The 26,628-nt window shown below is 19.8% G+C and overlaps 1 protein-coding gene across 3 annotated transcripts in view; it reads left to right on the forward strand.

The window, feature by feature from the left end:
• The window catches only part of LOC129608783 (sodium/hydrogen exchanger 3), a 50,464-nt gene that overhangs the window by 5,916 nt on the left and 17,920 nt on the right, over window positions 1–26,628 (forward strand). Inside the window, exons 2-17 of one of the 3 annotated variants that reach the window (XM_055520496.1) lie at window positions 6,878–7,067; window positions 7,144–7,407; window positions 7,784–7,977; window positions 8,108–8,225; window positions 8,330–8,468; window positions 9,135–9,352; window positions 9,449–9,741; window positions 9,841–9,966; window positions 10,032–10,189; window positions 10,710–10,845; window positions 14,157–14,213; window positions 14,320–14,397; window positions 14,799–14,952; window positions 16,878–16,964; window positions 17,325–17,546; window positions 25,025–25,418. In XM_055520496.1, the coding sequence (XP_055376471.1) occupies window positions 6,878–7,067; window positions 7,144–7,407; window positions 7,784–7,977; window positions 8,108–8,225; window positions 8,330–8,468; window positions 9,135–9,352; window positions 9,449–9,741; window positions 9,841–9,966; window positions 10,032–10,189; window positions 10,710–10,845; window positions 14,157–14,213; window positions 14,320–14,397; window positions 14,799–14,952; window positions 16,878–16,964; window positions 17,325–17,546; window positions 25,025–25,418 (2,828 nt within the window). Of the gene's footprint in view, window positions 1–6,877; window positions 7,068–7,143; window positions 7,408–7,783; window positions 7,978–8,107; window positions 8,226–8,329; window positions 8,469–9,134; window positions 9,353–9,448; window positions 9,742–9,840; window positions 9,967–10,031; window positions 10,190–10,709; window positions 10,846–14,156; window positions 14,214–14,319; window positions 14,398–14,798; window positions 14,953–16,856; window positions 16,965–17,324; window positions 17,547–25,024; window positions 25,419–26,628 lie in introns of all 3 variants that reach the window. The other 2 variants (XM_055520498.1, XM_055520497.1) reach the window with 2 other exon arrangements.

Raw genomic sequence — 26,628 nt, forward strand, 5'->3', positions numbered from 1 at the left:
TACGCACAAAAAAAAGGACATTCCTTTTCCATCTGCGATTTAAAAAAGTTTTATAAAAGATTTACTTAGGTATAGAAAAGAAAACAACGATAAGAAATTAATCTTCTTTTATTTGTGTAATTGTGTGTGTGTTTGATTCATTTAGTGTTGCCAAGTATTTTTGTATAGTAATGGTGTAACATGGCGGAAAAAAGTATTGAAAGGGGCAAAGAAAGTATTGAAAATTATCTGTTCTTAATTGCAGCTCCGTATCTTTTTAATTATTTTTAAAAAGTCTCAATTCATTAAATGCTAATTTTATTCTTGGAATTTTATCACAAGTTCGTTTATGAAAAGAAATATGAACTTTTTATATAAAAAAACGTAAATTTTGCCGTTAAGTCCGCTGAAATTCATGTATCACCACTTGATTTACGTAAAGTTTTCAAACAAACGTACAACAAAAAGTGCCAGTTATTGCTAGACGGTAACACTTTTTCGAAACTAATGAAAAATTTAAGGAATTTTAGCAAATAATGAATGACTGTGTATTTTGAACACATCCACGTACATATACATGCGTATCCTTACATACCATATCCTTATTTCTTTCTTTTATCTCTTTTTCAAAATGTTTTTATGCTGCCTATATTTTAGACCACATCTGAAAATAATGACGTTACTTAAGTATAATACCAACCAATTTGTAGCTAAATTTATTTTATTTATTAAGAATATTGTAACTTTCATAATTTAACTACGTTTTTATAATAAATGGACAAAAAAAAAAATGTGAGGATATAAATGCCATTTTCTTTTTTTTGAATTGCTATTGTGTTTTTGAAAATGTCAAATCACCTAAAAAGATATCTGATAGGCAAACGTGCTCTCAGGTGCAACGTAAAATACAAAATGTGTATGTAATAATGTCTTAAATTATTAAATATAAAATTATTATTGATTTACGTATTTTGTATTATTAGAATAAATCACAAGAATATTCCTATTTGAATCGACAACAAAATTACTTAAAGATTAATATTTGACAAACATGTGACATTATATAATTATTGATTAACAACGTGATACGTTATAACTGTTACGTAAAATATAATATTGACATAAATGTATTTTTATGCAAGCATGTACATACGTACGTAATATGTTATGTTTGTATATATATTATACATATATTGTATGTACTCGTACTTTAAGAATTCTGACATTTTAATGGTTTTAATTTAATTTTGATTGATTCAATAAAATCGTTTGTGGCTCCAGTTACATCAGTGGTACTTTTTTTTTTGCTATGCTTATAAATTATTTTTAAAATATTAAAAAGTTTTTAAAATAATTTTTGGTTGATTCTGGTAATTATAACGTCAAATTTTTGACTTTCAAAAGGCAAAATAATGTTTGCATTACATATATAATTTTCGGTTTTTTTTTATAATTGACAATTTACTCAATTGATAAAGTTTTTTTAATTGACAATTGTAGGCGTTTAAAATGTCAAAATTTTTGAAGCTAACGAAATTTACGTAGCTTTTCCAGGTATGGTTATTTATTTGTATGTAATTATAAGCAAATTGTTCATACAAAGTGTAAGCAAGCTTTAAAAAATTGTTTCAATTGGCCATATTTCAAGTAGCAAAGAAGAAAACTCTTTATATTATTGTAGACAAATGAAAATTAACAATTTATTAAAGAAATAATGAAGACGAGATTATGCAAAAAGAATTTACTGTAAATAACTTCATTGTCCTTCACGGACCATAACCTTTTTTTTCTTTGTTTGTTTGTTTATTTATTTTGTATTTTTATTTTTTAATAAAAATACAATTTCTCTATATACATGCATATAAATAATATATACATATGTATCTGTGTATAGTAATTATTACCATAACGAAAGTGACAAATCGTTGATGACGTAAATGTACGGTTCAATTTTGAAACAGTTAAAGAAATTTTTCTTTTTTTAAAGATTGTATTAAGAACAAAAATACATTATAATATTGTTATTGTACTTGAAAAATTGTTAAAGCTTCTAACAATGTGCAATGTAATAAAAAAATTGTGATATTTATAAGTAATGAGTACTTTACTTTGCCATAAATATATATGTGTACTTATATAATGTATACTTATAAATATATATAGTGTATCTATGTATATTGTATCAATTTTGGTTAAGTATTTGCAATACACTTTAATCAAAAATTCTAATGTTTCTAGAGGTCACTGTTTTGGTTGAATGTTAAATTTTTTTGTCCATTAACATAAACAATTGTCATAATAAACTGTCATTAAATATGTAATTCCAACTGTTTGTTATACACATCAGATTAAATTTTAGATTAGATTTTTCTGAATAAGTCTGACACAATAGAATTTCATTTTGTCAGTTATTGACAAAAATTTGACATAAAGTTACAAAATGAATCTGATATGTATAAATAAATGCTCACCAAATTTTATTTTAGATTAAATCGGTACGATGTGTAAACTATATTATCTTAGCATATTTATAATCAATTGTCATAGTATATATTATCTGTCAATTAAATGTCATAATAAATATTTACTGTCAATCAGCTTAGATTTAGTTACCTTTTAGGAGAGTAAATTTGTTTTCCATTTGAAATTTAAATTAATGTTAAGAAATTTGATTTTTACACAGTAAATTTTTTAATGATCAGAAAATCCGATTATAATTCTTTCCTTATTTCTTACATTGTCATTTTAAATTGAATATTTGAATTTCTCTTAAACACTTCAGTTCGTATATACGTATGTACATATGTATATCCTTAATTTTTTTTAAACAATTGTGGAAATGCTTCTGTTCATATGTATATATATATGGATATATATGGATATTGTACATATACACATGTATATATGCTTGTTTAAGGGCACAATGGATATGACATATAATGCTTAAATGTTTTTATATGTTATTTTTTTGTTTTTGTTTTATTTTAACAAAGAGAAAAGGTGTATGGGTGGATTGATAATATTTACGTAACATGCATGCTCAATTCTGTTAAAAAATAAAAAGAATAAAATTCAAAATTAAATATATGTATGTATGTATGTATACGTACATAAATATAAGAGAACGTTTTTCTTTATGTAATTTTCCTTACATTTTCTTTTTATAAATACCAGTTATTTCGTCTTAAACTTTATCTTTAAATGTTGAAATACAAAGTGAACTGTAGAAGAAAGACAAATTTCTAAGATCATATGTGTATAAAAGTGTCGTTTGTAAGTAACTATACATGCATGTACCTAACTATACATATTTAATATACATACGTTATATACATAATAATGAGAAAGGAGATTACATACTAAGCAAATTTTCTTTTTATTTTTTTTTTTAGATTGTTCTTGAAATATCCTTGTCATTTGAAGTGTTAAACGATCTAAGAATTCTGTATTTGTTTTATTTATAAAGTTCTTCTGTATATAAATTTTAGCTTCTAAACCTTATAAATTGTCCAAGATTATATGTTTTTATAGTTGTTCACACTTGTATCCTTTAAGTTTTCTTATTTCAGACTTGACTTCTCACAAAAAATCATGAATGCTTTTTTTCGTTGTGTTAAATTTTCGAAGCTCAATGTATTGATTTTAAAACTACATTTAGAATAATTTCATTTGAAATTTATTTTATAATAAAATTTATTCCAGGTACTTATTTGGAGTAGATTCTATATAAAATAATGGTGGTGATGAAAATGTTTCAAATTTCCAATATGATATAATATCGAAAATTTGATGGGATTACTTTGCCAAAAAATTCTACATTAATAAATTTAATGCCGGAACAAAACTACATGAAAGTTTTAGAATTTTCTATAAAAATTTTTAAATTTTAGGCAATTACGGATTGAAGTCAAAATTGCTTTAATTTTGATAAACATCATAATTGGGAGATTAGTTATACATATTTGATTTTCTTAATACTTTAAGATTGATTGAAAAAGAAAACATAAATTGTTGATTTCCTTACCAATTTCGTTTCCGAAAATGGTTTATTTGATTTAAATTTTTATAATTTTTTTTCAAAGCTTTTGTATCAACTTTAAAATAATTTTTATGAATCATGTAATTATGTATATTGTACGTCTATTTATTTAAGTTAGAAAACCTTAGATTATAGACAACTTTATCGAGAATCATAAGGCACAGAAAAAAAATATTTATAAAATAAGATTTTTATATTGTGTACCGAGAAATGTACTCACCTGTTTTTTATAATATTTGATTTGGTATTTTATACTTGTTTTTTTTCTGTTTAAATTAAATTTTAAGAAGATTTAAAATTAATATGTTTAAAATTTTCTCTAAACTGCTTACTATTAAGAAAAAATTGCAAAATAAATATTTTTGCTTCAATAGATTTTTCAATTACGTTTGGGATTAAATGAAAATTCTCTGGACTGTGAAATATTGTTATCGTCATTCAAAGAGAAATATAATAATCCATTGGACCTAATATTTGTATAGTCATGATTAAAAAATATACATATACTTATTAAAATACGAATTACTTTTAATATTATTTCTTATTCTGATTTAGTTCATAAATTAACGTCAAACAACAATTGGCTATTTTAATTAGCGTGTCCAACACAACCTTAACATTCAAAATATTCAATTCATTACTGACTTTTCGAAGTCCAAGCTAAAATTCAATAATTTAATATTCAATCAAATATAAAATTCAATTTAATTTTTTCTGACTTGATCTCATATTATTTTTTTACTTAAATTTGGAATTACATATATGAAATTATGTATGTAAATTTCTTATTTAATTCAATTTATTTAAAAATTTTAATAAAATTATTAAAAATTTCTATTAGAATACTGTCACACATATGTATTTTCTATTTGTATATTAAAAATATTTGGAAGAAATTTCGAATTTATATACTGAAACAGAAAATATTTTTTTATACGATTTTATAACAAATTATAATAAAAATTCATAACTTACTTAAATTTTCTATTTAAATTTAATTTTTTGTTAAATCCTTTGAATATATGTACTTGTGCGTATATACATATATATATATATATATGTAACTTTTCACAATAAATTTATTATTAAATCTTTTATATAAAAAATTTTGATAACATTTTGATCGTATCTTGAGCATTTATTTAAAATTCATCACCTTATATGCAAAAGATTTTCAAAAAGATTTTTTCGTTTATTGAAATATTGATTTTCATAATATTATTTAATCCTATACATATAAATTGTCAAATTATGTGTTAGGTCTTATGCCTATATGAACATAACGTAAAATCAAAAAAATTTAGTTATAGAGAAAATAATACATTATGATATATATATATATATATATATATATATATATATATGTATATATATGAGTATATGAAAAATTAAGTATGTACATATATATAAGTAATTCGTAAAGGAATATATAAGAATATATAAGAATATTCCAACAGGCTAGTGATTGTAAATGCCTTTGTTTTGATAGCTTTAATTATTTTAGTAATATTATAATTATAGCACTACACAGTGATGTTATTAAATACTTTATTTTTAGTATTTTTTGAATTTAGAGTTTTGGATTTAAGGAAATATTTTCATAAAATTTAAAAGAAATTTAGATCCCTGAATTTGTCTTTGAAGATTATGTTTTTAATATTTCAAGTATTACAAGCATTATTGTCTGACTCTCTGTTTAATTTTTTGTCAATTTTTTCTTAAAAATTTGAAATTTCAGCAATTATGAATTCATGCAAATTGTTAGATTATGCCTTAAAATATTGAAAAAGAATGAAAAATATGAAAACTTTTTGTAAAATAAATTCGGCAAAATTTTAGAAATTCTATTCTTTAAAGAGAACATCTTTTTTATTTGTCCATAATAGCTGTTATATAACATTTGTATATATATGTTATATAACATATTATATATTATGTAATATTCAAGGATTCAATAATTTTCTTTATTTTTGTTGATTTTTGAAATACACGTGTAGTAAATTCTGACTAAAATGTTAACCCTCAGGTGCAATAAAACAGAAAAAAAAAAACAAAATGTGTTAAAATACTTATGTATTTTATATGCCTTATGTATGTCATTCTTTATCAGCATTTTACATAAAAGACATAGTATATAAATGTATATATATATATATATTATATATATATATATATATATGCAAGTATGTACTTATAATATTTTGTCTTCCGAAAATTCAAGGAAATAAATAAGTTTTCAAGGTAAACAAACACATTTTAACATTATTGTCAATTTTTTATTGTTATTATTATTATTTATGCAAATATAAATGAAGATTTAAAAAAAAATTGTTTTTATCGTTATTTGACTTTCTAAATTTAACTATAAGTAAAAAAAAAAAGAAAAAATTTATTTACAAAAAAAAAATATCTTATACTTAAATAAATTTGCAAATTGAATTTCAAAACGGAAGAGGGTATTTAAATTTATTAAATTTGTTTAAAGTTGTTTATTAAGTACCCAGTCTACACGGTTTCACATTAAGGACATTTCAATTTTTAATTCACGACTTCTTATGAAGTTCTTACATTTAATTTTTAAATTAAAGTATTTATATTTTAATTATAGTTAGCCAAATTAATTCAGCCAAGACAGAAAACAAATTTTAGCTAAAAGTCTAAAAAAACGTCTAACATTTGCTTTCATTTCAAATAATTTCAAATAGAGAATTCTAAAACTATCATCATATTTCTTTTAAAAATTAAATATTTTTTTTTAACCTAGTACACACATATAATTTATAATTACAATAAATATTACTTCATAATTAAAATTAAAATAAATTTAATAATTTTTTTTTTATTTTTCTTTCATTATAGATATCCTCAGGTGAGTCACATAATAGCCCTGCATCTAATACGATGTTACCATCAGATGATGGGAAAATAATTCACAAAGGTGCCGACGGCCATCCCGAAAGATATCCTATAGCAAAAGTTGAATTTGATAGAGTAAAAACCCCTTTCATAATAGGTTTATGGATTTTATCATCTAGTGTAGCGAAAATTGGTAAATTTTCAGTATTTAATTAATTATAATTTCTATAAACAAGTATAGTTATTTTTGCTTTTGTTTTTTTTTTAAGGTTTTCATATGACTCCAAGATTACATAGAATATTTCCTGAATCATGTTTATTAATTGTTGTTGGAGTTGTTATTGGTATTGTTATTAATTTTGGAACAAAAGTTAATGTATCCCCATTAACACCGAATACATTCTTCTTTTATATGCTTCCTCCTATTATACTTGATGCAGGCTATTTTATGCCTAATCGTCTTTTTTTTGATAATTTAGGAACAATTTTATTAATGGCAGTAGTTGGTACAATATTTAATATAGTTACAATTGGTGAGTAGTTTTATATTATCATCAAAACTGAAAATTCATCAATTTTTATTGTATTTCTCAAATGTTAATTTTCCAATTCATTAGATTTTTTTTCTTCTTCTTCATTTCTATTCAAATTCAATTTAATTTCTTTTATTATGAGTAATGAATCCTGATTAATTATTCTATTTATTTTACACATAAAATTCTCCATTTGATTCCAAATTTTTATTTATTTATTTTTGATTTTTTACCCGTTCCAAACAAATCTATTTTACTATCCAATACAATCAGTAGAAGTATTAAACCCATTCATATACATATACATATGTACATACATGTGTGCTATAAAAATACATTACCATTTATAATTAAATTTATTCGTTTTGAATTACAGGTGGCTCTTTATGGGCATGTGGCCTTACAGGATTGTTTACTGTGGAACTACCTATATTAGATGTTTTATTATTTGCGTCATTAATAGCGGCTGTTGATCCTGTTGCTGTTTTGGCTGTTTTTGAAGAAATTCATGTAAATGAAATTTTGTATATAGTTGTTTTTGGTGAATCGTTATTGAATGATGCTGTTACGGTAAGTGAAACAAGTAAAATAAAAAATAAAAAAAAAGGAAACAAATTATTTTACAATTTGTAAATAAAATGAATATAAAATGTTATTTCTCAATACATTTTTTTATTAACTATTTACCAATATATTTTAGGTTGTTGTCTATCATATGATGGAAGTGTATAAAAGTTTAGGTGAAAATTTAATTGCTGTAGATATAGTGAGTGGTGTAGCATCATTCTTTGTTGTTGCAATTGGTGGTACTACAATAGGTAAGAATAACATTTTCGAAAGTTTTTACGTATAGTGTTTGTATTACTTTCTATAATATAATGTATTTTTATAAAATAATATCAAATTTTAATTATATTTTTAGGTATAATTTGGGGATTTTTAACTGGCCTTGTAACGAGATTTACTGATCACGTTCGAGTGATTGAGCCTATATTTATATTTGTTATGGCATATTTGGCCTATTTAAATGCTGAAATATTTCATATGAGTGGAATTTTAGCGTAAGTTTTAAATTATTTTTTTCCAATTTAATGTGGCCTCATTGGTTCGTTTTGAAAATATAAATTAAAATTTTATCAATATTGTGTTAGGGTATAATTATAATATTAGCTACAAATGTATATAACGCCATAACTCATTTTTTTAAAATAGTTTAGATTTTTAAATTATATCCATTAATTAATTTCTTTTTGTTTTTTTTTTGCTTTTTAATATTCGAACTTTAAATATTTTTATAAATTAAGATTAATAATTATCATGGTTTGTGAGCAAAATTAAGCGAATGACATTTTTAGTAAATATGAATTTTTGTTACTGTAATTAGCAGATTTGCCAAGAATAAGCTGTCAAGACTGTCCAATGAATTCTATTTGGCAGCCCTAGTGATTTTGACTAAACAAACTATTTTGAGTTTATAATAATGTCATTTTTGATGTCTTGATGTAGCAATATTTTAAATGTCAAGAATGAAATCAATTTGAGATGTTGTTGAATACGCTAAATTCATTCGATTCACTTGGCTGATCTTGATAAGATGTTTTAATTTAATATGATAACATAATCATTAAATTAACTTAAATTTATCAAAAAATTTATTAAAGATCTTAATTTTAAAAATTTTTGTTTATGTTTATTTATTTATTTTATTTTATTTTTTCATTTTGCAGTATTACATTCTGTGGGATAACAATGAAAAATTATGTCGAATCGAATATATCACAAAAATCTCATACCACAGTGAAATATGCACTAAAAATGTTGTCGAGTTCAGCAGAAACAATTATTTTCATGTTCCTTGGTGTTGCCACCGTTAATAATAAACATAATTGGAATACGGCATTTGTACTATTAACAATTTTATTTTGTTCAGTATTTAGAGTTATAGGTAAATTTTGTGTTATTTTATTTATTTTAATATTTTATAATTATTTATATTCATATATTAATTCATAATTTTTTTTTTTTTCTATTTTCTATAAAGGCGTTATAATTCTTAGCGCATTAGCTAATCGTTTTCGTTTACATAAATTATCAAAAGTTGATCAATTTGTTATATCTTATGGTGGTCTTCGTGGTGCTGTAGCATTTGCTCTAGTTTTATTAATACCAGAAGATTTAGTTAAAGAAAAAAATATGTTTGTTACAACAACAATTGCTGTTATATATTTTACAGTATTCCTTCAGGGCATTACTATTAAACCATTAGTTAAATTTTTAAATGTTAAACGTGCTTCTAAACGTAAACCAACAATGAACGAAAGAATTCATGAGAGAGTAAGTAATTTGTAAAAAAAAAAAAAAAATGGATTTGATATTTTAAATAAATTTAATGAATTATAAACGTCAATTATGACAATTTTTTTTTTTTTTTAGTTCATGGATCATTTAATGGCTGGTGTTGAAGATATTGTTGGAAAAACTGGCAACTTTAATGTTCGAGATAAATTTAAACGTTTTGATAATCGTTTTATAAGACCATTACTATTAAGAGATACAAAGGTAATTATTTAATTTAATTTAATTTAATAAAAATGAGAAAATTATATGATATTTAACATTTTTAGGGAGCTGAGCCAAAAATTTTAGAAACATATTCAAAATTAACAATGAAAGATGCAATGGAAGTAATGAGACGTAATCCATCTACAATTGGTCAAATATCGGGAACTGAATCAATGGGTGCATTGTTTAGAACATATACGAATAATTGTTTAGGAATAAGGTGTGTTTAAAATATATAAATTTTCTTTATTTTATTAAATATATTATATAATTTATAAAAGAATGGGAATTAACCTTTATACTATATTATGTATGTATATTTGAATTCCCTAACATGTTTTGTAAAAAAAAAAAAATTATTTAAAAAATAATTTACTTGGTAAGTCGGTTTTTGTATTATCAGTATATTTCCTTCTTCTTTATTAATTTTCTTTTGTAATAAAATACGCTTTCTTAAAAATAGAATACAAAATTAATTGCACCCAAATATATGAAATTAGACAAAGAACCCGAATGCAATTTTATTTTTAACTTCTCTTTAATTATTATTATTATTATTATACTATTATTTTTGTTATTATTTTCATAATTATTATTATTATTATTATAATTATAATTTTTTAATTTAAATTATTTAGAATGCCCCTAGCTAATGTAAATTATAAAATGTAATTGTAATTATTAATTTCTCACTTGCAATTTTTTTTTTGTTTTTTGTTCCGTGTTTTTTTATGTTTTAGTCCTAGTTTTTCGAATTTGGATACATCATCAAGAAATTTAGATATGCAAGAATTACATTATAATCCATCTAAGAAAGATTTAACTGATGCTAAAATACATCATTTGCTAGCTGAAGAATTGAAACCATACAGAAGGGTAAATTTTTGAATATTTTGTTTTTAATAATGTTTAAAAAAAGAAGAAAAAAAAAGTTTTTTATGTTCTTTTTAGATTTCTCAATCATCCCGATAGCCCCATATTTTTATAAAAGTTGTTCTATATTAATAATTATTGTTCTAGAAAATTGTTCGATTTTTTTTTGTATTTAGTTTTTTAGTAATAGTTTTAAATTCACCATATTGTGATGCGCACACATTATTAAGCTTTTACAAAATTAAAATTAATTAAACACAATCAAAAATAATTACGTATTGTTGACTATGTTACATTTTTTTTTGTACAAATCATTTTTTTTTTTTTTACTATTTTTAATTTCTCATAATTTTATTGTATTTATCGTTTAATTTGTTTGATATTTCATTTTAATTTTTTGTTTAATTTTTAATACACATAGTCACTTGTTTTGTTTTATTTTTTGTGTTAAATCAATTATATAACATTGGCATTAAAAGATTTTAGCTTGCGAATCAAATATTAGTTTTTTAAGTTTTTTTTACAATTTTGTTTTATGGCTTTTATCATTTAGAGAATTGTACTCATATAAAAATATATTTCTGTATTATTTTTAATTAATATGTGATAATTGAATTTGGCTAATATCACCTACTTTTTTTTTGCCAATATAAGAAACTATTGATTAAGCAATTAGGAAATTTATTAATTACAGAATTTATCTTTAATCTAATATTTTAACTAGTGTTGGAAAAATAAGCCAAAACTCAGTTATCATTTGCTATAAGAAATAAAATAGATTTTTTTTTTGCAAGACCGTCGATAAAATCTTTCAAATAAGAGGAGAATTTAAAATAATTTCATGAAAATATTGTAAAATCTCGTTCAAAGCTTAATATATTATTAATGAAATATGTATATATTAAAAAAAAATAATAAATACTTGTAAAGTTAAAAAACGTAACATTAGTTAGATTACATATTATTTAATCACTTTCATTAGTAAATTTATACTATTTAATTTATTTGATTTACAACAAAAAAAAAACATGTAATTATTTTATTCATGTAATTGCAATATTAATTTTTAAATTGAATGAAAGTTAGGGACTGCATCATATAAAAATCGCCTTACATATAAATCTATATATTTAGATCTATCTGAAATTTCATTTGTTCAAAAACATTAAAGTAAACATAAAATTTTCATAAAATTCATGCTCATATTTTTTTTAATTACCTATCATTTTGCAATATGATTTTCATAAACAATTTTCATCATATTTTATTATTTAAGTTTATTTTATACAAGATAGTCAACAATAAAATCAAAAGTTAACTAATAATTAAATACATTATCGCTATTCAGTAATAAAATAATTTTCAGTATTAGCAAATTTTTCAAATTCGTACTTACATACAATAACAAATTAACTGTATGATGTTTGTTACAATGTTTTCTAATTGATGATAATCTGCAATTTTTTAATTTCTTATGTTTTTTTTTGCAAAAAATTGATATTCACAAAACTAAACATATAAATTAAGAGTATAGTTGAAAAACTACTACACAATAATTTAATAAAAACACAAAATTAACTAAATTACTAAATTAGATAATATTTTAGTAAAAAAAAAAACAAATTAAATTTATAATAGACATAATTAAAAATTATTTAATTAAATTTTTGTTCTCATTAAACTATTTAAATTAATTATATATAGTAGGAGCATGAATTCAAATTTTTAATGATATAAATAATTTAAATTAATTAATTATTGAAAATTAAAATTGTTATCTCTATTATAAGAGTGTAAAACTTTTTCTTCTTTATCATTAACTATAAAATAATTAATATTAAATATCAATTTCCAGAATTTACATTAAGGTTATTCAAAGTTTGATAAAGGTTTTTGTTGGGGCTTTAACTTTCTAAAAGAGAGAATTTTATATTTTACATGTCTTCTTACTTACAATATCTTAAATTGAATTGTTAAAATTGAGATTCTATGCATAGTTTATGTAGCTCATTTCTTGTATAAAAATTTATTGAACTTTAACATTAAATTAATGTTAAAATATTATCAGTTAATATAAGACATTACTCGATGGTATATGAAGATTTTCAAAAAATTCATAGACATGCACAGAAAGTTAGGAATTAAATCTTATAAATGTTTTTTACACATACTTATAATATTTCCAGAAATTGAATATTTTACTTTTTCAGATTTGTAATGTCTTAAAATTATTAATTAGAAAACAACACAAAATTCACAAAAAAAAAACATACTCGAGTAATTCAACAGTATCTAACAATTTTTTATTATGCTCCTGTTCTAATTTATAATATTTGGGCACAATAATATATGGGTACAACTGTAACTTTCAAGCATGATTTTTTTTTTGTAGAAGAAATTTTCAGTTTAAATTTATCAAACGTGTTTTATGCAAAGATTTAAGTTTGGACTGAATTATCGAAAATGTCCGAATTCTTAAATATAGCTTAAATCTATATTTTCCTGATATTTTACTGATATCAATCAAAAGTTTACATTCAAAACTTAATTCAATTATTTTATAGTTTACAAAGGATATTGGGCTACAAAACTAAATTAATTAATATATATTTTTTTTTCAATGTTAATTAAAAATCAAACTTGATCTTGAATTACCTTATTATAAATTAATTCAAATGGTATTTAAGTTTTTTTATATTGCATATATTTTTTATTAACAAAAATAATAATACACTTGGTTGCTATTCTTGGCACTCTTATAAACAATTAATTTATTTATAAAAATTTAAAATAATAATTTATTAAAAATAGAATTTATTTTTTTTTTGTCTTAGGGGGTATTTTCGCGATGAATGAGATTTTATATTAAGCAAAATAATAATTAAAACAAATATAAAATAAATATTTTGTTTAATTTTTATATAAAGAAAGGTCAAACCTTATTTTAAATAATTTCTTCCCAATTTTTTTTTTTTATTCGTTATATATAAATGTCCTGGCTTTAAAATATCTCTAATTGAAATAAAAAAGTCATCCAATTCGCAAGTATGAAAAAAAAAAATTAAATTTTATTAGAAAACAAATATTTAAAATTCATTTTGGTTTTTTTTTTTTGTGAAATTTTTGAAATATGTTTATTTCTCTTATTTTTATAAGTATTATTTTTTATTTATTTATTATTATTTTTATGTTTTTTGTGTGTGTGTGTGTGTTGCAGTTTTGTTTTTTGTTTCTTTTTTTTATATCAAAAATTAGAAATGTTATTAATTCCGTTTTTTGAAAAATACTAATATTTTTTTTTTAATAAATTACAGCATCGCCGGCTCAGCTATAGTAGGCATGCAGTAGATGATAGAGATTTATCAACGCAAGTAAGTTTTTTTTTTTATCTGAAACGGAAATATAAAAAAATTTCAAATATTTTTATTTTAAATAATTAAACAATTTTTTAATTTAATTAAACAATTTTAATTTTAGGTTAATTACCGGATGCATATGAATATAAGAAGAATGGTAAATGATCGCAAACATCACAAACGGAGTAAAAAAGGAAAGGTAATAATATTAATATTATATTATTCAATTAAATAAGGGGATTTTCCATAATTCAGATATCTATTGAAAGTTTTAAATTAAATTTTAGAAATTGTTTAACACATATTTACAAATCTGCAGATTTATTCAGTATACTTTTGCGTATTTGTAACATACTCCAGCAATTTTTCAAAATTCAACATTTTTCTGCTATACTTCTCGTTTATAATATTTATGCAGCAAAACTTCAAAATTTCATTCTAGTTTTGCAAATTGCATTTATCGGTTATATTAAGAAAGTTATATTAAGTAAGCAGTGGTGTATATTAAGACCTAAGTTGAAACTGAATTATATAAAAAATACCCTTAATATAAAATTAAAGTGAAAAAGTTGTTAATTGCGTTTTTTGTTTTTGTTTTAGGAGGGTGTTAAACAAAATCATGTTTCATTTCATGAATTTCGGCAGAATGGAAGTGAAAAACAATTAACAAATGGTACGAAAAATTATCATAGTCGAAAATCAAACAGAAAACATTCTCACAATTCAATAAACAAATATCGTAGATTAGAATTAGGTAATTGCCAGAACCTTACAAGAAGTAATAATTTTTATCAAGTATATACAAAGAACCAAAATACAAAAAAAAAAAAAACATATTATATAAATTATATTTATAAACTAATCTCATGTTTTTCTTTTTTTTTTTTAGTTCATAATTTTTTAGCAAAAATATTTAACATACAGAAAAAATTGATTCTTGGTCAATTTTGTTATCCTATTTTTATTTTATTTCTTTAATTTTTATTTGAAAAAAATTCCGAGCGTTATTTTTTATTTTAAAATTTTATTTTTAATTGTATTAAAATCTATATAGGTAAAATATATTCTGTAAAATTATATATAATTTTTTTAACCTTTATTTTTGTGCTAGAATTTCATCTGCCTTAGCTTTTGAATTTTAAAAGTTTAGTTAATGTAATTTTATTTTTATTCTTAAATTGCTTAAAATAAATATTAAGTGAATTAATTTTTCTAAATTCAAAAAACAAGTACACTGGAGGAAAAATGTATTAAAGAAAAAAAAAACCTTTGAAATATATTTATTTATATTGTAAAATTACTTGAAAAAACTTAAAACAATTGCACAAAATTTTGTATAATTTCCTAAATTTTTTGATGAACACATTCCAAAGTTGTTAAGTTATTATTAATAAAATCATTGAAAAAATTTAAAAAGAAAGTATAATTTAGAAAAAAAAGTTTTAAATTAGAAATTTATTATTATTGCAAAAGATTTCAACAATCAATAATGAAATTTTATTCGAGTGTATTAATAATCACAATTTTCGCACCAAAAATTTCACACTTAAATATTAATTTTTAATAGAGTTTTTTATTATTATATGTAAGTTTATTTATTTTATAACTGCTTGGAAATATTTTTTAAGTAAAAAGGAAATTTATTAACAATTCTCTACAAAATTTTACTTCAATTAATTTTTTTTTTCTTTAAAAATTATAAATTGAACCATGCCAAAATTGTTTTATGTAAAATGTACACATTATTAATTTAAATAATAAATTTTTATTGTTAAACATTTGATATTAAAATAGTTGGTTCATAAAGTTGGTTTTGCTTTTCTTTAATTAAAAAAAATTTCTAAAATCTACATATAAATCTACATAATTTATAAATTTTTGCTTAAATCCAAATCGGATGCTGATTAAATTATTAAATATAATAAAGTTATAAATTTTTTATCTTGATTTATTCCTTGTTCAATATTCAATAATTACATAAATAATGTGTTTTTTAATTATTTTAATACTTTAATAATATTTTTCAATTTCCTATACATAGGATAAAGTTATAATAAGAATAAGAAGTGATAATAGAGAATTTTGATGCTGTAGTAGGTATTAAATCAGGAAGTAAATAATCAAATAAATATATATTTAATTAATTTTTAAGTTTAGTCTTTTATTCAGGTAATTAATTGTGTTTGAAAATTATTTCTGGCATTAATTATAATTTAGTCAAAAACTTCTTAATTATAATTTAGTCGAAAATATAATTTTTTTAGCTTCCTAAATTTCCTTTTCTATATATCTAAAATTGTAAGTGAAAAATTATTAAGTTTATTCTAAAACTTTTATAAAATCTTAAAATAAACTTAAAACAGTCTTTGTAAATTGTTTGAAACTAAATTGCTTGATAACGTGTAACGTAAAAGGTCGTATTACAATTTTTATAACAAATTTTGGCAATAGAAAATCAGTTTTTCTTTTTTTTTTTCGAATTCAAATACTTTAAATATGAAACAAATTTTTTAATTATAATTTTTAAATTTTTATTTATGTGAGTTTTTATTTTTATTATAAATTATAATTTTTTTGCTAAATTCCCTTTCATATTTCATCGAATTTTTTTTTCATTTGTTTTATTTTCCATGTTAATTAACAAAATAAAAAAAATAGATTATATTAATGACTCTACAGAAGAGAATCCCATTCAAGCTTCAAATAAAGACGGACAAAGTAATGAGGATTGGGATGATGGTTTAACATTTACAGCGAAGCCTACATGTAAGTATATATGTATGTTAAACTGTAAAGTTTTTGCCTGACTTAAGTTGGCTTTCTATGTATAGTGAATTGATTAAACTGTCGAGATCTCTAGAACTGGCGAATACGCTAAATAACACGTATTAAAATACTAAACTTTCACATTCGCCACATTTCTATTGATTTCGCCATACATAATAAGCCTATAAAGCTTTGGAAAATTAAAATGCAAGTTATGAAAGTGGTCTAAATAAAAATTTCAAAATGAAAAATGATAATGAATTCTCTTTCAAATTAAATCAATAATTGAATAAATAATTGATTTTTTCTTTGAGGAAACTTAACAAATGTCTAATTTACATTTTTTTTTTTTAATTTTAGTGGAGGAAAATGGTGTTATAGTCGAAGAAGATCCCCATACCCTTAGAGATTCGGAAAATGAATGTCGTGTTGCAACTCCAACAGCAATAGAATCACAATTACCGTGGAAAAGGAATGAAAGTGAAACAGATGATAATGCACCAGTTAAACAAAATGAATTCCCTGCATGGGCTTCCAATAAAGAATATCTTGCTTATAATTCACCAAGTGCTACATTTTTAGGTAAATAATGTTGATTTATTAATTACAATTATAAAAAGCAAAAGTTCAAAAAAATCTATTAGAATGTTTTAATTATAAAAAATTGAAAATTTATAAATTAGAAAATTAACATATTTTTATTAATTTATCAAGTAAATTAAATTAAAAACTCTTGTATGCAATACAAAATTATTCATTTTAAAATTTGTTATACGCGTAAATTTTTTTCATTTCGGTCAAATTAAATTAATGTTAATTTAAAATTTTTCAATTTTTCAAATATTAAAAATTTTTTAATGCACTTTCCTTTTAAATAAACACGTAAAGTAATTTGTAGTGAGATACTAGAACAAAATAACAATGAAATATTATTAACTAAAAAAGATTCAATTTTATTTTAGTTATACAAGAGTTTTCTAAAATAAAAATATTAAAAAATAATTAAAAATAATATAATAAATTCAATTGTCTACTCTTATTGTTATTATTATGATAGTTGTAATTAATTTAAGGCATCTGTTTATTTTGCTTATTAAAAATTTCAATTTATATTCAAAAAAAAACAAAAAAATAATAATGATATAGCAAAGATTAAATTTCAAATTATTCTAAACAAAGCAAAGTAATTCCAAAATTTTTATATATTTATCACAATAAGAATTATTATAATTTTTAAGTATGTACTTCTTGTTTTATTTTATTATTTTGTTTTTCTTTCTTTTAATATGCTTAAAGAACAAAAGTACTTAGATATAAAATTATTTTAAGAAAAACAAAAGCAAATAAATTTAAAAATGATAATAAAACATTATATACTTATATATATATATATATATCGAAAAAAAAACAAATTTTTAATTATGTAGATGCAATAATTAAGAATCACGCTGTCAAGCAAGTATATTTTATATAATTATGTAATTAATTATATATTTATACATATGAATATGAATTATATTATATGAAAATCACGAATGAATTTAAAATATTATTAAAATTAGTTTTTCATTATTGTTACAAATTATTTAAATATAAAAAGTTTTAATTATTCAAAATTTAAATTTTTAATAAATCATTTGTGCTATTCATATACATATAATATATATTCAAAATGCTTTTAATTTTAAGAAAAAAAAAATTATTACAATTTATATATTATTACTACAAATATATTCTTATAAAAGGAATATTTGTTTTAATAATTTCATATAATACAAATCTGTTTTTTTTTTTTTGTTCTCTCCTTCTTCTTATTACAACATAAATTAATTTCAAATTATTTAAAATTTAAGCTACAAACCGAAGATTTTAATAATTTAATTTTTAAATTTAAAAATTTTAAATTTTGTAACTAAAACCTATGATCTGTTATTTAGTAAGAGTAAAAAAAATCCAAAGCAGTAAAACAAAGCAGATTTAATCAAAGTAATAATTATTATCAATTTATTTAAATTGATTGAAATCGAAATGGTTTTTAAAAAATTTAATACGGTTGTAGCTTTACTCATTACTTATTTCAAAAAAATTTGAAAAATTATGAAAAAACTTTAAAATTTAAAGACTATTGTTATTTATTTCTTAAAATCTTTATATATATATAATTGGTTTTTTTTTCCAAAAGTGGCAACAATCTATCAAATGGAGGAGCAATATTTTTCTACTATTGGTTATCAAATTTATTTTCAATATTAAAAAATCAATATTCTTATTTTTAACACCTCACATTTTATGCTTAAATTTTATTTTCTAAATTATATAAAATGCATTTCATATTTCAATTTCATAAACAAAAACAAAATTATATTTTTTAATTGCTTTCATATCCATTATTTATTTTATTTTTTTTAAAATGAATATTTTAATTGTATTTAATTATCATTGTAATTATGTATACAATATGCATAACATTAAAATTTTTATTTCTCTTTAATGTAGCTACAAATGTTAACAATATTAATATTTAATTTTTATTGTTTATTTTTATTTTTTTTGCTTAAATTTCAATTTATATCTAAACATACATACATAAAATGTATAAGCTTTTATAAAATGTATAATACGATTAAATTTATTATTTATATTATATTATTATATAAATTTTTATATAATATTATAATATAAAATTATATTATTTTATTTATAATAATAATATTATATTTATTTATATTATTAAATTTTTTTATATTATTAATATTATACAGTATATAGAATTAATAACATTATATAACATTAATTTGACTCTTAAGATAACAAAATGAAATTTTACAATTGATGTTTAGAATATTGTCAAAATTATTGTTAAAACAGTTTCGTTTACTAAATATTTTTTTTTGTTTCAGTTTAAAATTGGCAATTAATTAAAAATAAATTTTTGATTTTTTCATTAATTATTGGATAAAATATTATAAAATGTAAAAATATGTTGTCCCACTTTGATTTAAATCATTGGAATATACCCAATTTCAGAGTCAAAAAAAAAAAATAGAAATGCACATTTCACATTTTTTCACATTAAAATATTTTCTATATTAATTTTTTTGTGTAAAGCAAAACACGAATAAAAAAAAAATGTTATAATAATTAACATATGAGTACAAATGAATATTTTAGTTTGAGAATTTTATTTTATTTTAAATTTTGTAATTAAGTATTGTAATTTTTGTTTACAATTCAATTCAATGTTCACCAATATTATAAAACAAGAATCAATTCAATTTACAAAATATTTTAAACAATTGAAAACAATTGAACAACCGAATTTAAAATGAATTTAAAATTTTTAAACCATTTTTCAAATTCAAACTTTAGTTTTTATTAATTTCTGTTTGTTAAAAACATAAGTTAAATTTTTATTGAAATAAATAGATTCTCAAGAAAATTTATTTAGGTATGGAGATAATATTAAAAAAAGGATCTAATACGTAAATCATTTTTTTTTATTTAAATCGTTTGTTAGCTTTTGTTTTCTTTTTCCCTACAATTTATTTATATTTTACAAAATATTGTTTTAAATCCTTTTTGTATTTGAGTTATGCATTTTGTTTTTTTTTTTTTTTTAATAACATAAATTTTTATTTGCTTATTTGTTGCTTTCACTTGTAACAATTTTTTATGTTATTCCCATTTTATCCCATACATTGATACTTCTGTATTTTCAAAACATTCAATTTTAAACATTTTATAAATTTTTGTTTTAACCAATAATGTTTCACTTGTTTGAAAAAACAAATAAATATTTATTAAAGATTTATAATTTCTTGAGTTCTATAATGTAGCAATGCCGTTAAATCCAATTCAGAAACTTATTTTTTAAAACGAATTTGGATATAATTACGATATTACTCCGTTTTAGAGCTTGAAGATGATTATACTTATATAATATTTGCCGATTGCATAAAATTAATATATTCCATTAGAACTGAATTATCTATTTTAAATCAACTAGGTTACTTCATTTGTATTTTATTGATGGCATAAAATATACATAATTATATTATAATTTATTTGAAAGAATAAAAAAAAAACATATACAATTCGAATATCAATTTTATATCATTTTTTTAATTAAATTTTCATCGTATATTTATTTTAGTATTAAAAACAAAATAATTAAATAAAAATTTTTAATGTAATAGTTTTTTATGAAAATTTGAAAGTAATAAGTATTGCTTATTCTATATATACATGCGATAATTAATTATTGCCTACTAACAAGAAATTAAATTCAAATAAAATGCTTTTATTTTCATTTTTAAATATTTTCCAATTTATAATTTCCCTCAATTTATTTACTTTATAACGTAATAATATGTAATATTTATAGCATATTAACAAAAAGTATTTTGGAAAAACAAAAAATAAAAAATAGCTTTGTATTTTTAGATAAAAAAAAAATGAAATCAGCTTTTTTTTTTTAAATTAATAAAATTAAAAATCATTTCAATAATATAATAATAATTATTTTTGTTTCTAAAATTTAAGAACATTAAATTTCAATTAAAACATAATGTAATTATAAAACAAAATCAACAAAACAGAACAAAAGACATAAAAAATTAACAAATTTTTTTTTTTACGCTCAAAAATAAATAAAATATTTCAATATCACATTTTAAGCAAAATAAATAGCATGCTAGTAAATTAATTAGCATCCTACCCCCTCCGTCCTCCTCTAATTGTAGCGAAATTTATATGTAATTATTAATTACCTTTTGTAGAATGTATAACATTTTAGTTTTATTGTAATTATTTGTTTTTATAATTTTTTAATTGCATATTTGAATTTATTTTTGATAAATATAATTAAATTTATTTTTTTCTTTTTTTAATAAATAGTTGAATAATTGCAATTACATTAAATAATTGTTCTTTTTTTTTTCTGAAATAATGTTTTGTGTAAATTATTGAGGAAATTTTTGAGGAAAAATTAAAAATTCAAAAATATTTTTTTTTTAATAATTGCAATTCAACTATTATTATAATTGTTTAATTTATATTTTATATATATTTATATTATTATGGTGTTAGTTTTTTTTATCCTTTTCCTTTATTTTAAATTAAATTTCAGTATAAATATAAAAGATGTTAAGTATTTGGCTAGTTTCCCGTAACAAAGAACAAAAAGAAATCACTAAATTTTAAGAATGCTTTTTAATTTCTAAAATAAAAAATAAAAATTTTGCGAATTCAGTGTATTTTTCAAATAAGAACCTATTATTGTTCCTTAATTTTTTTGATAGCAAAAAATTAAATTCTTTCTAACACTTTAATATATATTTCATTCTCTCTTTCCTATTCAAAATTAAATAATTAAAAATTGTATAAAATTTTAAAGAAAATTGAAAAATAATTATAAAACTATTTGATGGCATTTTTTTTTGTATTTAAATATTTATTTCGATTATTAAAAGAAATTATTTATAATATCATTTTCATTATTCTTAAATCATTAAGATCCTTAATTTTTTTTATGTTTAAAAAAAAAAATTAATACTAATTTTTAACAAATTTATCCAATCATATAATTATTTAAACCACAATACGTATAAGCATTATCATTTATTTGAAAAAATTAAAAATTAAAAAAAAAAATTTAATTTATTATTTGAGAATCTATGAAATTAAATTAAAAATTTTTTAAATCATAACATTTTCATTGTAATAATTTAATTCATACATGAATTTAGATCATTTTTATTTGAATACAATTACAATTCACTAGAAATATTGTTTATATAAATATAAAACATTTACACAAAAAAAAAAAATATTATTTTAGCACATAATCATAACATATAACCGCAATTTCAAATATAAATTCAATTGTACATTTCAATTGTAAAGTAATTTTTCATTATGCAAGTAATTGAAATTTTCCAAAAGAGCTCTCTCTATCAATTCCTCTTTAGTAAAATATCGAAAAAAAAAGTAATAGTTAATATTGTTATTTCAACCTTTGTTATTTTCAAATCAAAATTTTATATTTTTGTACAAATCTTAACACACTTCCTGAATTAGTATCTCGATTCCAATAACTTGTATGCACTGCACATGTACATGTTCTCAAATTATTAAAAAACTTACAAAAAAAAAAAACAAAATTAATTTTCAAAATAATTCTGCATGTTTCTTCTTTATTTTAAATATATATTATTTTTTTAATAATTTCTATATATAAATTATAAATAAAACATATAAATACATTTATATATTATAAAATAATATATATTTCAAATTGCACTTTTTAACAAATTTTGTGTATATATATATTTGTTTTTTTAAAAGTTATTTGTGTATAAAAATTTTCGGTATCTTTATTTGTTTTATTTTTTCGAAATGTATTTAAATTGGAGAAGAAAAAAAAAACCAATACACTATTTCAATTAAATTTTATTTTTTTTTATTATTATATATCTATTTTAATTTAATATAAAATTGAAATCAAGAAAATTCAATTTAAAATAACATTCAATCAATAATATTTCGATCTTATTCAATAATAAACTATAATTTTGAATATTAATAAAATAAATCTATTTTGGTAGATAAAATTTTTTTCAATATTGAAATTTAAAAATAATTTTTCTATATACTTACCATATAATAATATATATTATCTATATATATATATATATACTATATTTTTAAAGGCCTTTAAAATTTCATAAATTCAAATTCATCTATATAAAATCTGCCATTTTAGAAACATAAACATAAACGTAAATAAATATAAGGTAAGACGTGTAATTATGATAAATGATAGAATTAGTTAAAACAATTTCTTTTATATTTAAAAATGAGCGATGATATATGAGGAAAGAGAAAAAAATTTAGTTCTATCAAAACTTCTTTGAATCTAAAATCATATATTTCGATTTAAATTAAAAAAATTTATAATTAATATTCTTTTTTAAATAAAAAAAAATTGTTTCATAATTGGTAAAAATTTCGTATTCTAAATATAAAAGACAAGGTTCTTTATAACCCAAATCTGACAGTAATCGTGACATATTTATATTTCTTTATGATCACAAAAATTTTAAAAAATTATTTTATAAATATATTAAGGTTCTTGTATTATTTTACATAAACATATGCCAAAATTAATTTTTAAATTCAATTTATATTTTTCTACAAAAATTAATTATTTCTCTAGAATTATTCTCTAGAATAATTTTCCAAATTAATTTCAAAATTACCAAAAGGATACAAAATACAAAATGTCAAAACGATTTGTGTTATCAAACTGTTAATAACATAAATAATAATTTTTGATTTCTATATTTAAAATGTAGAATTTTCGTTCCATTATAACAATAAATTCTAAATAACACTCGAGTTTATAAGGTCAATAACTTAAATAAGTAAAAATAATTAAATTGATTTTTGATTTATCTGACAATTGTCATTTGTGTTGACATCGTTTATGTCATTTTAATTTCCTAGAATCAATGTCAATTTCAATATTATTGTATCATTTCTACAAACACATATTATAACATTTTCAATAAAGAAATTAAAAAGATGTTTCAAAGGACATGTCGTCCTATATTTCAATTACTTAAAATTGTAATTATGAATATTTTGACATATTATGTCAAATTTGTTTTAGAAATTAAACGTATACGGTAAACACGCTCATAAAAAAAAAAAAAAAAAAGAAAATTTTTTTTTTTACTTGACATCTTTGTGAATTTTTTTTTCCCCGTTTTATATATTTTTTATTTTCATTTTGTTTAGAAGAAAAAATTACTTTATTTTTAGAAACGTTACCATAATTAGTTTTCGGTCTGTTATTTTTTAATTAAATGTTACATATAGCTTTTATTATAATATATAATTTTTATTTTTTCTTTTTAATTTTATTTTTTTATTATATTTATTTTGTTATTTCATTTAATTAATTTATTTATTTTTTTTTTTTTTTGCCTTAATTTTTTTATTTTTTTATTTATTTAAACACACACATATAAATATTTTATTAAAATATATAAATGTAGGAGGCCTATCAAAACCTAAACAGGCTAAATCTGTAATAGGTTTGTTCCGACGTGATAGTCAAATGTCTGGTTCTGGACATACTGTTAATTTTGGTGGAAGTAGTATTGATCCATTAGATAATGAACAAATATTAGTTGTTACACAACAACAACAACAACAACAACAGCAACAACATCCACAATTACAACAACAATTATCACAACAACATGGAACACCTGGTAGCCAAATATCTGATAGACAAAGTTTTAGTGGCAGTTCTGGTGGTGGTGGTGGTGATCATAAAGGTTTAAAACGAATGAGTATTGATTTTAGTGAAGGACATGCTGGCCCATTTCCGGTAACCGCAAGTCATCGCCGAAATACACGTAGAGGTTCAATGTTGGAAATAAGTGGGTAAGTGTAATATATATGAAATTCTTTAAAAAAAAAAATATATATATTGTAACAAAATTATTATTTATATTTTTAATATTATTATATAATAATTTTGGATATAATGAAAACAAAAAAAAAAATAAATAATAATGTTTTATATATTAATCTTAATCTCTATTTTGTACAAAATTTTTATAATCAAATTTAAATTTTTTTGTTTTTTTTTTTTTTTTCATAGAAATTAATCAAAAAAATAAAAAAAAAAATAACAATTTTTTTTTTTTTATTTTCATGCAAAATAGTAGTTTTAGTGCTAATAATAATTTGATTTTTTTCATTTTAAGTAATAATTTATTTTATTTATAAACATAATCATAAATATTTAATTATATTGTCGTACAAAAAGATTGTGTTTTTAGTTTTTTTTTTTTTAATAATTAATTGGATAATTAATAATTGGGAATGTATATAAAATTTGTTTTTTTATATAATATAAATATTATTATATGAATGAAAATAAAATAAATAAAAAAAAAAAATTTAATTGTTAACTTTTTGTGCGATGTAATTTATATTTTACTCTTTTTTTTTTTTTTATTTTTTTTTTAATTTTTAATAAATTAAATTCTTTTCATCTTTCAATTATTAACACTGTTTTATATTATATACAAATAATAAAATCAAACAATTAAATACACATTATTTTTTTTTTTAAGGATTATTAAAGGAAATTTCTGAAAAATATATTGGTATTATTGCATAAAAATTCTTATAAAATAAAACATGTATATTGCTTAGTAATTAATTTAAATATCTTAACAAATATATTATAATTAATTGAAATTAATTAATTTATTAAAAATTTATATTAAATTTTACAATTGAGAATTTTTATAATTGAGAATTTAATTATAAGAATAAGCATTTAATATTAATAATAATTATTTAATTGCTTATACTTATTAATAAAAAAATATAAATTTCAATAAATTATACATAAATTTTCATATTAAGATTACAAAAATTTATTATATAATTTATTTAAATATATCATTTTGTTAATATTATTTGGAATATTTTCAAGCATATTTTTATAATTTTTAATATACAAAAAAAAAACAAAAAAAGAAATTTTTTTTAAAACATATTTAAATAATTCAAAGTATGTACTTTTGTTTCATTTGAAATATTTTTTTTATTTTATTTGAAATTCAATTATTTTATAATT

Source organism: Condylostylus longicornis, unplaced genomic scaffold, assembly GCF_029603195.1.
Source record: "Condylostylus longicornis isolate FDR11 unplaced genomic scaffold, ASM2960319v2 ptg000034l, whole genome shotgun sequence".
NCBI classification, from domain to species: Eukaryota; Metazoa; Arthropoda; class Insecta; order Diptera; family Dolichopodidae; genus Condylostylus; species Condylostylus longicornis.